Below are 15,070 nucleotides of genomic sequence, written 5' to 3'. Positions count from 1 at the left end.
GTCCAGGTAGAAACTCACCACCCTCTTAGGGTCCAAGCGGTGAAGCCGCTCCTCCTCCTTGGGAGGGTGAGGGGGAGGATAAAAGGTAGGAAGGGTAATGGACTGCCCCAGATGGAAAGGAGTTACCACCTTAGGCAGAAAAGCAGCCCTGGTCCTAAGAACCATTCGTTCAGCATGAATGGTCAAGAATGGGGGCTTTGAGCCAAGAGCTTGAAGCTCACTTACCCTCCTTGCCGAGGTAATTGCAATCATAAAAATAGTCTTGAAAGACAAAAGTCTCAAGGGACACTTGTGTATAGGTTCGAAAGGCGAACCCATCAGGAAAGTAAGAACCAGATTCAAATCCCATTGAGGAACAATAAAAGGTGTAGGAGGAAATTCATTGGTAAGGCCCTTAATAAATCGTAAAACAATAGGAGATTTAAACAAAGAGGGTTGGTCCGGCAAACAAAAGAAACGCCGATAAGGGCGACAAATAACCTTTGATAGTTGCTACCGCGAAACCCTGCTGGGCCAAGGAAAGTGCAAATTGAAGTATATTGGTCAACGAGCCATTAAAGGGTCAATGGACTTCTCTCCACACCAAGCAACAAATGTAGACCACCTATAAGAATAGATGGACTTGGTCGAGTCACGCCTGGCCGATAAGATGACATCCACCACATTGTGTGGGAGAGAAAAGGAATTCAGGTTGCCCCGCTCAATCTCCAGGCATGAAGGTGTAAGGTCTGGAGGTAGGGGTGTAGAACCCGCCCCTCCATCTGGGAGAGGAGATCTGCCCTGTGAGGGAGACAGAGCGGAGGGCACGAGGAGAGGAGGAGAAGATCTGTGTACCACACCCTTATATTGATCCGGGGCGATCAATATAACTTGGGCCAGGTCTTGGCGAATCTTCATCAGAATCCGAGGAATAAAGGGTATGGGAGGAAACGCATAAAGGATTTGTGAGTCCCAACTCAACTGAAACGCGCCCCCCAGCGCTCCCTGTATCGGATACCGGAGGCTGCAGAATGAAGGGCAGTGAGCGTTCTCGTGAGTGGCAAACAGGTCCACCTGAGGAGTTCCCCATGTCCGAAAGACATAACGAATTACCTCTGGATGGAGCCTCCACTCGTGGTCGGCAGAGAACTGCCGACAGACTGTCCGCACGTACGTTCAGAACCCCGGCCAGATGATTTGCCATCAGACAAATCTGATGGTCCTGAACCCAGGACCAGAGACGCAGAGCCTCTCTGAAGAGACACCGCGACCCCACTCCTCCCTGCTTGTTGATATTCCACATCTCAGTCGTGTTGTCCGTCAGGACTTGAACTTACTGGCCGCGAAGGGAAAGGAGGAAGGCCTAGAGTGCCAAACGATTGCCCCGAAACTCTAGAAGGTTGATGTGAAGCAACCTTTCCTCTGGAGACCAAAGACCCTTGACCTCCAGATCCCCCAGATGAGCACCCCACCCTAGAGTGGATGCAACCGTTATCACTGTGGCCACCGAAGGAGGCAGCTGAAAGGGCTTTCCTTGTGACAGATTGCCTTCCACGCTCCACCAGGACAGATCCGCTGCAGTTTCTCTGGAGATCCTCACTGACTCCCTGAGATCTCCGTTGTGTTGATACAACCTGCGGAGGCACCACTGGAGTGCCCTCATGTGCCAGCGTGCATGGTTGACCAACAGAATGCAAAAAGCCATCAGATCGAGCAGACTAAGGACCTTCAGGACTGGAACAACCGCTCCATTCTGAAATAAAGGAATCATTTCCTGCATGTCGCGAATCCTTTGAGGAGGAGGGAATGCACGAGACACAGTTGTGTTCAGTACCGCACCTATGAACAGGTTGCGCTGGGAGGGCACCAGGTGAGATTTGGGTACATTAATCGAAAAAACCAACCTGTGCAACAACTGAGTTGTCTCTTGCAGATGATGGAGCACTATCTCCGGAGATTCTGCTTTGATCAGCCATTCGTCCAGATGAGGGAATACAGGAATCCCTGACATTCTGAGATGTGCAGCCACCACAGCCATCACCTTGGTAAAGACTCGAGGCGCAGTAGTAAGTCCAAACGGAAGGACCGCAAACTGGTAGTGTTGCGACCCCACCGTAAAACGGAGATACTTCCTGTGCGACTTCAGGATGGGGATGTGGAAATAAGCATCCTGTAAGTCGATCGACACCATCCAGTCTTCTTTCATCAGCGCTTGAAGAACCTGCGCAAGAGTGAGCATCTTGAACTTCTCCTGTTTGAGATAGAGGTTCAAAATCCTGAGGTCCAGGATTGGACAAAGTCTGCCATCCTTCTTTGGGATCAGGAAATACCGGGAGTAGCACCCCTGACCCCTCTCCTGCTCCGGAACCCCCTCTATCACACCTTTTCTGAACAGTGCCAGGACTTCTTCCTGCAAGAGCAACAGGTGGTCCTCCGAGCAAAAACCTTGGCAAGGAGGGTAATTGGGAGGGAACTCCTGAAAGGGAAGAGCATACCCATTCTCTACGAGATCGAGAACCCAAAGATCTGATTTAACCGAGTCCCAATCCCGTAGAAAATAAGTAAGCCGACCCCCTACAGGACCCGCATGATCCGGAATGGCGGATCTAGGGCTGCTTTGCTGTTGTAGGTGGGGGGTGGGTATTAGAGGAGGAAGTAGAGGAGGAGGAGGCTTGACGTCCACGAGCACGACCCCTTTGTCTACCTCTATAGGACTTGTACAAAGGATTTTGCTGCTGCTGCTGCTGATGCTGGTTCTGCTTATTGGAACGAAAAGTAGATCTTCCAAAACCCCTGTACTTCTTAGCGAAAGAGCCTCTTGTCTGTAAGCCCAAAGACCTTGCTGTCGCTCTGCTATCTTTAAACCTTTTCAAGGTGGCATCCACTTTCTTCCCAAAAACGCCAGTGCCATCAAAAGGTAAATCCATCAGAGCAGCCTGAACATCAGTTGAAAACTCAGAAGTCTTTAACCAAGCAGCTCTTCTAGTGGCGATTGAAGACCCCATGATCCTAGCCACTGAATCTGCAGTGTCCATGCCACTCTGTATAACCTGACGAGCTGCAGCCTGCGTGTCAGACACCACCTCACTAAAGTTCTTCCTATCCTCCTCAGGAAGCTTATATGATAACTGCTTAAAGGTGTCCATCAAAGCATGAACATATCTGCCCAGCAGACAAGTAGCATTTGACGATTTCAGAGCCATACTAGCTGACAAAAACACCTTTTTAGCATTCTGATCCTGCTTTTTAGAGTCCTTATCTCCAGGAACCTGGGGAAAAGCACATGCCGATCTCTTAGAGCAAGCAGCCTGAACAACCAGACTTTCCGCCAAAGGATGGGAGGACAAGAACTCAGGATCTCCAGGTGCCACTCTATAGTGTCTTGCAACTGATCTTGACACCGCAGGAGCAGTAAGACGCCTATTCCAGACTTCCAATATAGGTTCAGTAAGAGCCTCAGCAAATGGAAGAGTTGGCTCAACCACAGATGACGGAGAATGGAGTACCTCAGTAAGGATGTTGGACTTGTACTCCACAGATGGTAAAGTTAAATTCAAAAGATCTGCAGCCTTCTTAATCATTACATGGTAGCGAACTACATCCCTAGAAGGAGCATCAGACACCGTAGTAAACACCCATTCCGGTGAAAGCTCCAGACCACTTGCATCATGCAAATCTTCAAAGTAGTCATTTTTATCCTGAAGTTCTCCTTCCTCTACGTCAGGCTACTCATAATACTTTTCCTCCATAAGGCACTGAGCTCTACGCCTCGACCATTCATACCGAACCGATGTAGCCGGATTCGGTAACGACTCCGATTGGGGGCCGTCGTCGAATGAGGAGCTGGAACAGCCGGAGTATTGGAAGCTGGAACCGGCGCCGAACCTTTATTTAGATCCCGACGTCGCTCCGGAGCCGGCAAAGCCGTGAGCGGAGTCGACAACCTCGGTGGCGCCGAGCTATGCCAAGGTGGAATCGGCGTCGGCATAAATGGTAGAAAAGGCGACGGAAGATAAGCTTGAGGCAACCCAGGTTTATTGACAATGGACCCATGGGACCAGCCGGTGCACCAGAGGGGTACATTGCTCTCGCATAAACGCCATACATGGCTGTAGGAGAGTAGGGTCTGCAATCCTATGATCACCCCAGATTTTTGCTTTTTGCTTCACTGGTTTACGACTTCTCTGGCTGTGGTCCTGCTAATCAGACCAACAGCCTTGCTGTTCTCTCACTAAATTGACACGTGTACCTTAGGTGCATTTGCCAATTGGTACTGGGCCACCTTATCAGACCCTGTAACTCAGGGCATAGGTGTACCCAGGGCCTACCAGGGGCTGCAGCATGTATTATGCCACCCCTGGCTGGCCATCTAAATCTGACACAACTGGCTGCACGACAGCTGGGGCAAGGTGGTGTACTCACCCTTTGCTTTAGATATAGTATACCTATATCTAACCCTAAAATGGACACCCGTATTCCTATCAGTCACTCCTATGGCAGGCCTTGACAATCCGGAAGGCAGAGTGCTTGGAATCGTGTGAGATGGTGCTCTGGCATGAGCTGAGCCCGTTTGCAGCTTGCGGAACCAAGTCCTAATAGCTGTTCCATGATAACACGTACCATATACTCTTAAGTGCATTATAATCCTCGCGGTTATATGCTAACTCTGGTATCGCTTTATCAAAACATGTCGAGTAAGGTGTCATACGAATTGGAATACTAACCCCTCGCCAATTCTGGCGACGGGGTTAGCATTCCACCCTTCTAGAGGGACACAACATGTATGTAACTGTGAACCCCGGTTCAAGTTAACTCAAGCCTCAGCATCACAAAATGGATGCTGCCACCACAGACAAGTCTGACCTCCTGCTGCTGGGAGTCCTTCAAGCGAGGGAGGCTTGGACAAAGGGTTTCCTGTCAGGGGCAGTGCTAGCACCATCCCAGACAGGGTTTTGTGTATCCTGGGTAGGCAGGGCTTTAGAGGAAGGTGACTGTAAGTGGCACCCCGGTGCTCACTATGCATAGGCCGGCTAGAACCAGTTCCAGGGTCCCACCAGCCCCTGACCTGGGGAAAGTCCGGCATGGGAGAGGGGTGTAACCACCCCCCTTCCTGGTCCCACCCATGGGCAGGACCTAGTTGCGTGCCAGCCCCTTTCCTTAGTATAAAGATAGGAGCGGGCCCCCTTCCAAATTAGATCATCTTTGAATCCTGAAACTACTTTCTACGAAAGGAACTCAAGACTTCTTCCTAAGATTTCTCCCTTGTGACTAAGGAGTAGTCACCCTGCACCCGCAGGCACCATCTAAGAACACTGTGGTTTGCTGCACGTCCTTCCTCCGGAATCCGACCGACCAGCACGATGAGACCCGGCTACCCTGGCACCTCTGACCTCTACCTACATCATCAGCCCAGCTGAGATCCGTGGGTGTGACGAGACCTCGAGGGACCAACCATCTTCAGAACTGCACGACGCTGATCCAGCACGACCGCCGAGGGATCCTCGAGTGAGTGCTTTGGGGTTCGAGAAGCCCTAACCCTGAGCAGCTCCAGCACCGATGTCCAGCCCCCCAGTGTAGGAGAGTGGTCTGCAATCCTATGATCACCCAGATTTTTTGCTTTTGTTTCACTGGTTTACGATTTTCTCTGGCTGTGGGCCTGCCAATCAGACCCACAGCCTGGCTGTTCTCTCTCTAAATTACAACCTGTACCCTAGGTGCATTTACCAATTGGTACTGGGCCACCTTATCAGACCCTGTAACTCAGGGCATAGGTGTACCCAGGGCCTACCAGAGGCTGAAGCATGTATTATGCCAGCCCTGGCTGGCCTCCTAAATTTGACACAACTGGCTGCATGACAGCTGGGGCAAAGTCGTGTAATCACCCTTTGCTGTAGGTGTAGTATACCTATACCTAACCCTAAAATGGACACACAGATTCCTATCAGTCACTCCTATGGCAGGCCTTGACAATCCTGAAGGCAGAGTGCTTGGAATTCGTGTGAGATGGTGCTCTGGCATGAGCTGAGCCTGTCTGCAGCTTGCGGAACCAAGTCCAAATAGCTGTTCCATGATATCGCATACCATATACTCTTAAGTGCATTATAATCCTCGCGGTTAAATGCTATCTTTGGTATTGCTTTATCAAAATATGTCGAGTAAGGTGTCATACGAATTGGAATACTAACTCCTCGCCAATTCTGGCGATGGGGTTAGCATTCCATCCTTCTAGAGGGACACGACATGTATGTAACTGTCAACCCCGGTTAAAGTTAAACGAAGCCTCAGCTCCACAAAATAGATGCTGCCACCACAGACACGAGTCTGACCCCCTGCAGCTGGGAGTCCTTCCAGCGAGGGGAGCCTGGACAAAGGGTTTCCTGTCAGGGGCGGTGCTAGCACCGTCCCAGACATGGTTTTGTGTATCCTGGGTAGGCAGGGCTTTACAGGAAGGTGACTGCTGAGTGGCACCCCGGTGCTCACTACGCATAGGCCGGTCAGAACCAGTTCCAGGGGCACACCAGCCCCTGGCCTGGGGAAAGTCCGGCATGGCAGAGGGGTGTAACCAACCCCCTCCTAGTCCCACCCATAGGCAGGACCTAGTCACCGGGTCAGCCCCCTTTTTTAGTATAAAGATAGGAGCGGGCCCCCTGTTCAAATTAGATCATCTTTGGAATCAAGACACGACTTTCTGCGAAAGACATCAAGATTTCCTTCTTCAAGATTCTCCCTTGTGGCTAAGGAGTAGTCACCCTGCATCAAGCGGGCACCATCCTAAGAACACTGCGGTCTGCTGCAAGTCCTTCCTCCGGAATCCGACTGCCCAGCTCGACGAGACCCGGCTTCCTGGCACCTCTGACCTCTACTCACCTCTACAGCAAAGCTGAGAACCGTGAGTGCGACGAGACCTCGAGGGACCGACGATCGCCAAGACTGCACGACTTCTTTGCAACAAGCCCACCGTGTGCTCCACTGGTGAGTGCTTTGGGGTCCGAGAAGCCCCAACCCTGAGCAGCTCCAGCACCGAAGATCAGCCCTCCAGCATCTCCACAATCTGCGTGGGGCCCTTCTGCTTTTGCCTGCTCACCGCGCTGTGTGGCTACTAGCCGGCTGGCTTGTGGCCTTCTTCACGACGCCCGACGACATCACTGCTGCTGGTCTGGTTGCTCCAGACTGGCCCTTGCTTCCTTCTTCAAGAGAGGCACCCCGGACCCTCCTGGTCCACTCCAGACGCCATTTTGAGTCCACCGCGTGGGCTTGAATTTGCCAAGGCTTTGTTGCCCAATCCTGGGTCCAGCGACGCCGACAGCTTCATCCATCGTGGGACAGCTCGCTCCTCCATCCTGGTCGCCGACAACGCCTCCTGGTCCGTGAGATCTGCGAGCACAGCGTCACCCACTCACCTAGTCGAGGTGACTACCATCCGGTGCCCTCCTGGTGCCACCTGACTACTGGCTAGTAGTCTCGAACTTGGTCCCCTCTGCTTTCAGGTGTCATCTTCCTTCGATCCAGGCTTGGATCCATCGAACTTTCTTCACTGGTCGCCTGCCAGCAACTTCTTTCTTCCAGGCTCCTGGCCCGTCTACGAGGATTCCCGACGTCTTTTGAGACCTATGCAGCTGCAGCCCCTGGGCTAGGTAACTTCGGCATTTCGGTGCCCCAGCATAGCCTCACTATCCAAGGGTCAGAATCCACTTTCGTTTTCCTCCAACCATGTCGGGTTCGCCCGAGAACACTAACTTTGTCATTACTAGCTACCATAGACTTTGTCCCGCATCACGGGTGAGAGTGCACACTCTGCACCCGAGTCCCCTAGGCCTCCTAGAAGTAATCTGAAGATTCTATAGTCAAGTCCTAGCGATTCCTAAGCCTATTAGTACTGTACTTACCTGCTAGTAATTTCGCATTCCACTTTCAGAGTATATGGTTTTCCTTGCCCCTCGGGCATTTGTATGTACTGTGCTAACTTAAGTATTTTCGTAAGAGTTTTGTTTTATGCTTAGTACCCTGTCCTCATAAAGAGTACAGGGCTGTTGTGATTCTTAATAAATATCTTGTTTATTTTCATAACACTTGTGTGGTGTCCTTTCACTGGGTATTCAAGGGGTATATGTGTGGTAAACAGCTGGCTTAACACGCCCTCTCGAGTCTTTAGCCTTAGACTGCTCGTATCCATGCTACTAGGATAGCTGATCTATAAGGTTGACTTACAACCAATCATCAATAAGGGTTGCTGGACTGATACATAGTGTTCACTAGAATAGTGAGCACTGCATATCAGGCCACCTTCTCACACCCAGCATCCACCAGATCTGCGTGGGGCCCTTCTGCTCTTTGCTGCTCACCGCGTTGTCCGGCTACTTGCCTACCGGCTTGTGGCCCTCTTGACGACGCTCCACGACAACAACACCGCTGGTCTGGTTGCTCCAGACTGGTCCTTGCTCCCCTCCAACTGAGGAGCACCCCGGACCCTCCTGGTCCACTCCAGACGCCATTTTAAGTCCACCGCGTGGGCTTGCATTTGCCAAGACTTGTTGCCCCAATCCTGGGTCCAGCGACGTCGACAGCAGAGACCTTCGTGGGACAGCTCGCACCTCCATCCTGGTCGCCGACAACGCCTCCTGGTCTGTGAGATTGCAGAGCCCAGCGTCGCCCACTCACCTGGTCGAGGTGACTCCATCCGGTGCCATCCTGGTGCCCATCTGATCACTGGCTAGTGATTCAGGACTTGGTCAACTCTGCTTACAGGTATCCTCCATCTTCGATCCAGGCTTGGATCCATCCGAATCTCTTCACTGGTCGCCTGCCAGCAACAACTTCTTTCAGGCTCCATAGACTGCAACGAGGATTCCCGACGTCTTTTCAGACCTATGCAGCCGCAGCCCCTGGGCTAGGTAACCTCAGCATTTCGGTGCTCCAGCATAGCCTCACTATCCAAGGGTCCAGATCCTTTTTCGTTTCAGCTCTACCTAGTCGGATTCGTCCGATAACACTAACTTTGTAATTTCTAGCAACGTTAGACTTTGTCCCGCATCCCGCGTGTGAGTGCACACTCTGCACCCGATCCCCCTAGGCCTCCTGCTAGTAATCTGAAGGTTCAGTAGTCAAGTCCTAGCGATCCTAAAGTCTATTAGAGTAGTACTTACCTGCTAGTAATTTCGCATTCCACTTTTGTAGTATATGGTTTTTCGTGCCCCTTGGGCATTTGTGTAAATTGTGCAACTTGCGTATTTTCTTAAGAGCTTTGTATTGTGCTTAGCACCCTGTCCTCATAAAGAGTCCAGGGTTGTTGTGTTCTAAATAAATATCCTTTTATTTTCATAACAACTTGTGTGGTGTCCTTTCACTTGGTGTTCAAGGGGTATATGTGATGGTATAACAGCTGGCTTAACACGCCCTCTAGAGTTTAGCCTAAAGACTGCTCTTGTCCATGCTACTAGGATAGCTGGTCTACGGTTGACTTACAACCAATCATCAATAAGGGTTGTTTGGACTGATACAAAGTGCTCACTAGAATAGTGAACATTATATATCAGGCCAACTTCTCACAATGGCGTTAAGAAAATGCGAAGGGTCCTGACCTGGACCAGGAAACTGAGGGTACGAACCCACTGGCTGATCCCGAGGAGGCTGTACCAGATTAGACTCCTCCTGTTCCTCATGCTCCTCGGGTTGATGCACCGGAGTCGCCGAACCCTGAGGAACTTCAACTTCCTCTTCATCATGTACCGAAGACAGTTACGGATCCGGAGACGGATTCGATCCGGGATTCGGAGTTGGCTCTCGAGAATGCAAAGGCGAGGCTTCACCCTCAGGCTTACGAGCTGGAGAGGGAGACAACGTATCCTTACGATGTCTTCGAGAAGACGTCTTCGAGAAGACTACTTCTTCTTCGAGTCCGACTCCCTGCCAGAATGGTGTCTCGAACTGTGCTTCTTCCGCTTCTGTTTCTTCTTCGAGGAACTTGAAGCATGACCCGAAGCCGACTCCGATCGGGACCTCGACCTCGCCTTCGACCTCGGGTGTCTTGATCTTGACCTCAAAGTCCTCTTGGCATCCTTACCCTTTATCTTGGCAAGAAGGAGCTTCGCCTCACATTCTCGAAGAGCCTTCGGATTCATCTTTGACCAGGAATGACAGCCATTGACGTTGTGATCCGAGCCCAGACACCATAAGCAGTCACCATGAGGATTGGTAATGGACATCATCCTGCCACACGAATCGCACTGCTTAAAGCCTGTCTTCTTCGATGACATCTCGACGGAAGACAGCAACTCCAACAGATACAAAGAAAAACACAATAGCAACAAAGTTACTATCTGTAACACAGAAGATCCCAAAAAAACGTTACCGTCGACGAGGCGGAAAAAAACGTAACTGATGTCATCACGCCGACGTAGGCCTAATAAGGAGTGGGTGACGTCAGACGGAGTTGTGCGCGATGCCGTGCTCCTATGACGTTGTCCACGCCGGCGTGCTACAAAAGCACCACTGGCTTGAATCCGTTTTTTTCCGATGACATGTTGACTGGAAAGAACAAGAAAAACGATATCCAACAAACACAGAGGATCCATCGAAAATCGTTGGCATCGACGACGTGGAAAAAAGGGAACTGATGTCATCACGCCGACGTGGGCATATTATGGTGTCGGTGACGTCAGCGGAGCCGCGCGCGATGCCGTGCTTCTGTGACTTCGTTCCACGTCGGCGCAAAGCTACAAAAATAATTTCCGAAAGTTGCTGACGCAGGGGGATATTCACAAGGTGAGGCATCCACTGGCAGATGTATCTATCAGAATTCAAGTTACTGTAAGTATGGTTCGAATTACTTTTCAGGATAAAAGATGCAGCACTGAGGTCTCTCCTGATAACAGGTGAGTAAATCGGAATTCGTAGTTTGGCTGATTTTAGAGGAATATTTGTACGTTTCAAAAATAGACACTTAAAAACTTTTCTGGTGAAAACCACACAATAGATTCCTATGGAAGGAAATACAAGTTACTGGTAAGTACACTTAGATTTACTTTTCAGGGTCCGTACTGGGCTCAAAGATGCAGCACGGACGTCCCTTGTGGTAACAGGTGAGTAAATCGGAATTCGTAGTTCGGCTGATTTTAGAGGAATATTTTGCTCAATAGTGAAGGAAAGGGGGCGGGGCCTGAGGTGACATGTGTGCAAACACGCCCTGTGGCACGTTTTAAGTTGGGGAATTAATTCCTCTTCAATCTTGAGGTCCCCTGTGGGCCAAGTAGCCCACCAGGTACCTCCAGTATGTGCCAGGGAGCTGCGTTGCAGAGAGGTGTTCAGAGACCACGCCCCTTTTTTACAACACTCTACATCGCAGCTCCGAGGCACTTACTAGAGGTGCCTGTTGGGCTAGTTGGCCCCTAGGGGACCTCTGGATTGAAGAGGAATTAATTCCCCAACTTAAAACGTGCCACAGTGCATGTTTGCAGACATCACCTCAAGCCCCGGCCCCTACCTTCACCACTGTGCAAACGCGCCCGTTGCCATTTTTAGGTTGGGGGATTAAGTCCCCTTGCATACTGGGGGTCCCTGGGGGTCAACTAGCCCACCAGGAACCTCCAGTATGCACCAGGGGGCTGCCTTGCAGAGAGGTGTAAAAAGGGGCGTGGCCTCATTACACCTCTCTGCAACGCAGCCCCCTGGCGCTTTTCCAGAGTGGGAACTAATTTCCCTTGAATACTGGGGGTCTCTGGGGGCCAACTAGCCCACCAGGAACCTCCAGTATGCGCCCGGGGCTGCGTTGCAGAGAGGTGTAAAAAGGGGCGTGGCCTCATTACACCTCTCTGCAACGCAGACCCCTGGCGCGTTTCCAGCTGGGGAACATAATCCCCTTGAATACTGGGAGTCCCTGGGGGCCAACTAGCCCACCAGGAGCCTCCAGCATGCGCCAGGGGGCTACGTCCTTCTGGGACCCCCTAAACAGGCCTAGGGGGTCAGAGTGTTTCTACCCTGCCCCCTTTTCGCATTTCTTTTTCTGTGTTCTTGTGCCTCGGTTCTACCGAGGCACAAAATGGCTGCCAACACTTCCTGGTTTGGAGTGTTGACAGCCAATTAGCATAAAGCTTGCGCTCGGGAGGGTACGCGTACTGTATGCCTACCGTACTTCTATAGATAGTTATCTATGATTTTACTTTTGATTTTCCCAGGAACTACTGAACGGATTTACACCATTTAACAAAAAGCGTGATCTTCGAACAAAACTCTACCTTTTTGCCACATTTGGTGTAATTCCGTTCAGCAGTTCGGGCTGTAGCCGTGTCTGAAGGTCCCTATGGAAAATTGCATGGGGAAAACACATTTAGGGACCCCTTTTTTTTCTCGGCCTCAGCTTCACGAATCATCCCGAAACTTTCAGGGACGGAGCGGAGCGCCCCATCTTTGAGAATTTCGCGAAGATTCGTCAACCGGCGCCAAAGTTATTCCAAATAGAATGTTGCAGATTTCCTATGGAAACTAGGTCCTAACTATAACTACCTAGTGGCATGCCAGTACGTAATATATACATACATACACACACACATATATATATATGTTAAAAGGTCATCAATAGCCAGCTACATCTGAAGATGTTTTTGATTTAGGACTCCAAGCACCTCAAATGCACCTCAAATGCTGCCACTCTCAATGAATCTTAGGTGTCCTGCCCCCACCACAGCAATCAAAAAAGGGGCTAAAAGAATATTGAAACATTTTTATATATTTCTGAAACCTCCTTCAGGAGCTACCCTAATAGCGATAGAAGGAGGTTAAGAGTTCCAATGAAAATTCCAAAATGGAGAAACATAACATGACGGGTAAAATAACATTGTTAACATCATTCAATATCATTCTGATAGTACCTTCTTCATCAGCCGAATAAGACTTAAAGACAGTTTCATCATATGCTTCTTCTGGACAGGTACATGAAAGGGACATCTTATTTTCAGCATTCAAAAAGACTTGGTCCTCAGGTGCTGTTTCTATGCACAAAAAACGTGAACAAAAGGTTTGTAAAGATTGCTGAATAAATCAGAAAGAATGGTTTAGTGAATCTTTAACAAACTGAGAATTTCAAGTAAATGTTTTTTAAAGAATAATTTTAGCCCAACACGGTCAGTAGAGTTTACCACTTTGTCAACGTATGCATCCCTTGTACTATTCATGACTACTGGAGTACTAGAGAGAAGAGAGCAACCCCACAAGGTCCAGCTTTAACCTCTGCGATACAACTATTCTACAATTTACAACATAAGCCTGTCCCAGATTCTAATTGCATAGAATCGTGAATGTAGTTGTCCAAGTCTTAGTTTGTGATCCACCCTCAACGTACAGTTGCACCATTGCATATGCTAAGTACCTGTGGGCAATGTCGGCATTTGAACTCCTTAAGACGTCGTGAACAAGAAATGCAATCAAAGATTGCCATGGACCATCTAAGTCATCTAAAGCAAAAGAACATCTCCCTGTGAAGGAGCAACATATGTGATATACTCTCCCTGGAGTATATGAAATACCCCACACCCTAGGTGGATGCCATTACAATATCACTTAAAGCGATTTGACTAGTTCTGCACTCACTGGCAGCATGACCAATCAGGATCTTCATCCAGACCCAGACTATTCCTGGGTAAGTCGACTTCTAAAACAAGATGATGGAAGTAAGGCTTAAATGAATCGTATTTTCTCACACAATGAAGGGGAGAGGGTAAAAAAACTACTCTACCACCCCGAAGCCCCTGGAATCTATATAATACACACACGAAGGGGGGGGAGAGGAATGACCACAGATAGAGAAGACAGAAAGCAGTGACACAATTGTATGTTTGGAAAAACTGCCCTCACTCACACACAAATGTGTGTGACATGCTTCATCATCGGGTCTGCTACGACACCCTGGCGTAGCCACGCACAGGGCGGAGCATAGGGAGGGGGAACACAAAACACAAAGACAAAAACAAATTCGGAAGTGCCAAACAGTGTTCACAACAAAAAGTGTCAGTCCAAGACTGGGTACAGTGATAGAACAAAAATTGGAGTCAGAGTGACGAAGTTAAAACTGGCTCATGGATACCTGTTATAGCTTTATTCGTAGGTTCCAAGGTCAGGATTAAATATAAGAGAAGGATGGTGGTGTCAAGGGAGGAAATATTATTTATTTATGTATTACATTTATACAGCGCAACAGCTACCTGAAGGTTTCCCGGCGCTAGGGGACACAGAAGAAATGAAGGAAACTAGACCGAAGAAGAGAGGGACTATTGATTAAAAAGCCATGTTTTTACGTCTTTACGTAAAAACAAGGCTTTTCAGGATCCTGTAACACCCCTCCTAATCTGCTAGAGTCAACATGTTTCCACCTGGGCGTGCCCCCAATCAATAGGTCACATCTGTCTTCTTCAGGACGTCTATCCGTCCCAGTCCCTTTAAAAACACCTTTTGCGCCCGTGTTGCTGACTCCGCAGTATTCCACCGGAGCAGTTGTGTTCCTTGGAACTCCCACTGCCTGACGTCATTTCAAGTTTAATCTTCCAATAAACTCGTACTTAGATTCAGTGTTGGCGGAATTCCCTCCACATGGTCAAGATAAAATAGATCTACTACCTCCTTAGCAACTGACTAAGGTAAGGGTTTTTTTTTCATGAGACTGGGACGGATAGACCTCCTGAAGAAGGCCGATATGACCTATTGATTGGGGGCACGCCCAGGTCGAAACATGTTGACTCTAGCAGCTTAGGAGGGGTGTTACAGGATCCTGATTTCCTCCCTTAACACCACCATCCTTCTCTTATTTTTAATCCTGACCGTGGAACCTACGAAGAAAGGTATAACAGGTATCCATGAGCCAGTTTTAACCTCATCACTCTGTCTGCACTTTTTGTTCTATCACTGTACCGAGTCTTGGACTGACACTTTTTGTTGTGAACACTGTTTGGCACTTCCGAATTTGTTTTTGTCTTTGTCTTTTGTGTTCCCCCTCCCTATGCTCCGCTCTGTGCGTGGCTACGCCAGGGCGTTGTAGCAGACCCGATGATGAAGAATGTCACACACATTTGTGTGTGAGTGAGGGCAGTTTTTCCAAACATACAAT

At 49.4% G+C, this 15,070-nt stretch overlaps 1 protein-coding gene across 1 annotated transcript in view; it reads right to left on the bottom strand.

Moving 5' to 3' along the window:
- TDRD6 (tudor domain containing 6) overlaps positions 1-15,070 on the bottom strand; it is a 2,323,386-nt gene that overhangs the window by 218,004 nt on the left and 2,090,312 nt on the right. Inside the window, exon 25 of the mRNA XM_086926239.1 lies at positions 12,843-12,962. Within this exon, the coding sequence (XP_086782365.1) occupies positions 12,843-12,962 (120 nt within the window). The remainder of the gene's footprint in view (positions 1-12,842; positions 12,963-15,070) is intronic.

The sequence above is a fragment of the Lissotriton vulgaris genome, chromosome 6 (genome assembly GCF_964263255.1).
Source record: "Lissotriton vulgaris chromosome 6, aLisVul1.2, whole genome shotgun sequence".
Taxonomy (NCBI): domain Eukaryota; kingdom Metazoa; phylum Chordata; class Amphibia; order Caudata; family Salamandridae; genus Lissotriton; species Lissotriton vulgaris.
The sequence above is the reverse complement of the archived record's forward strand: the minus strand, read 5'-3'. Positions and strand labels throughout refer to the sequence as shown.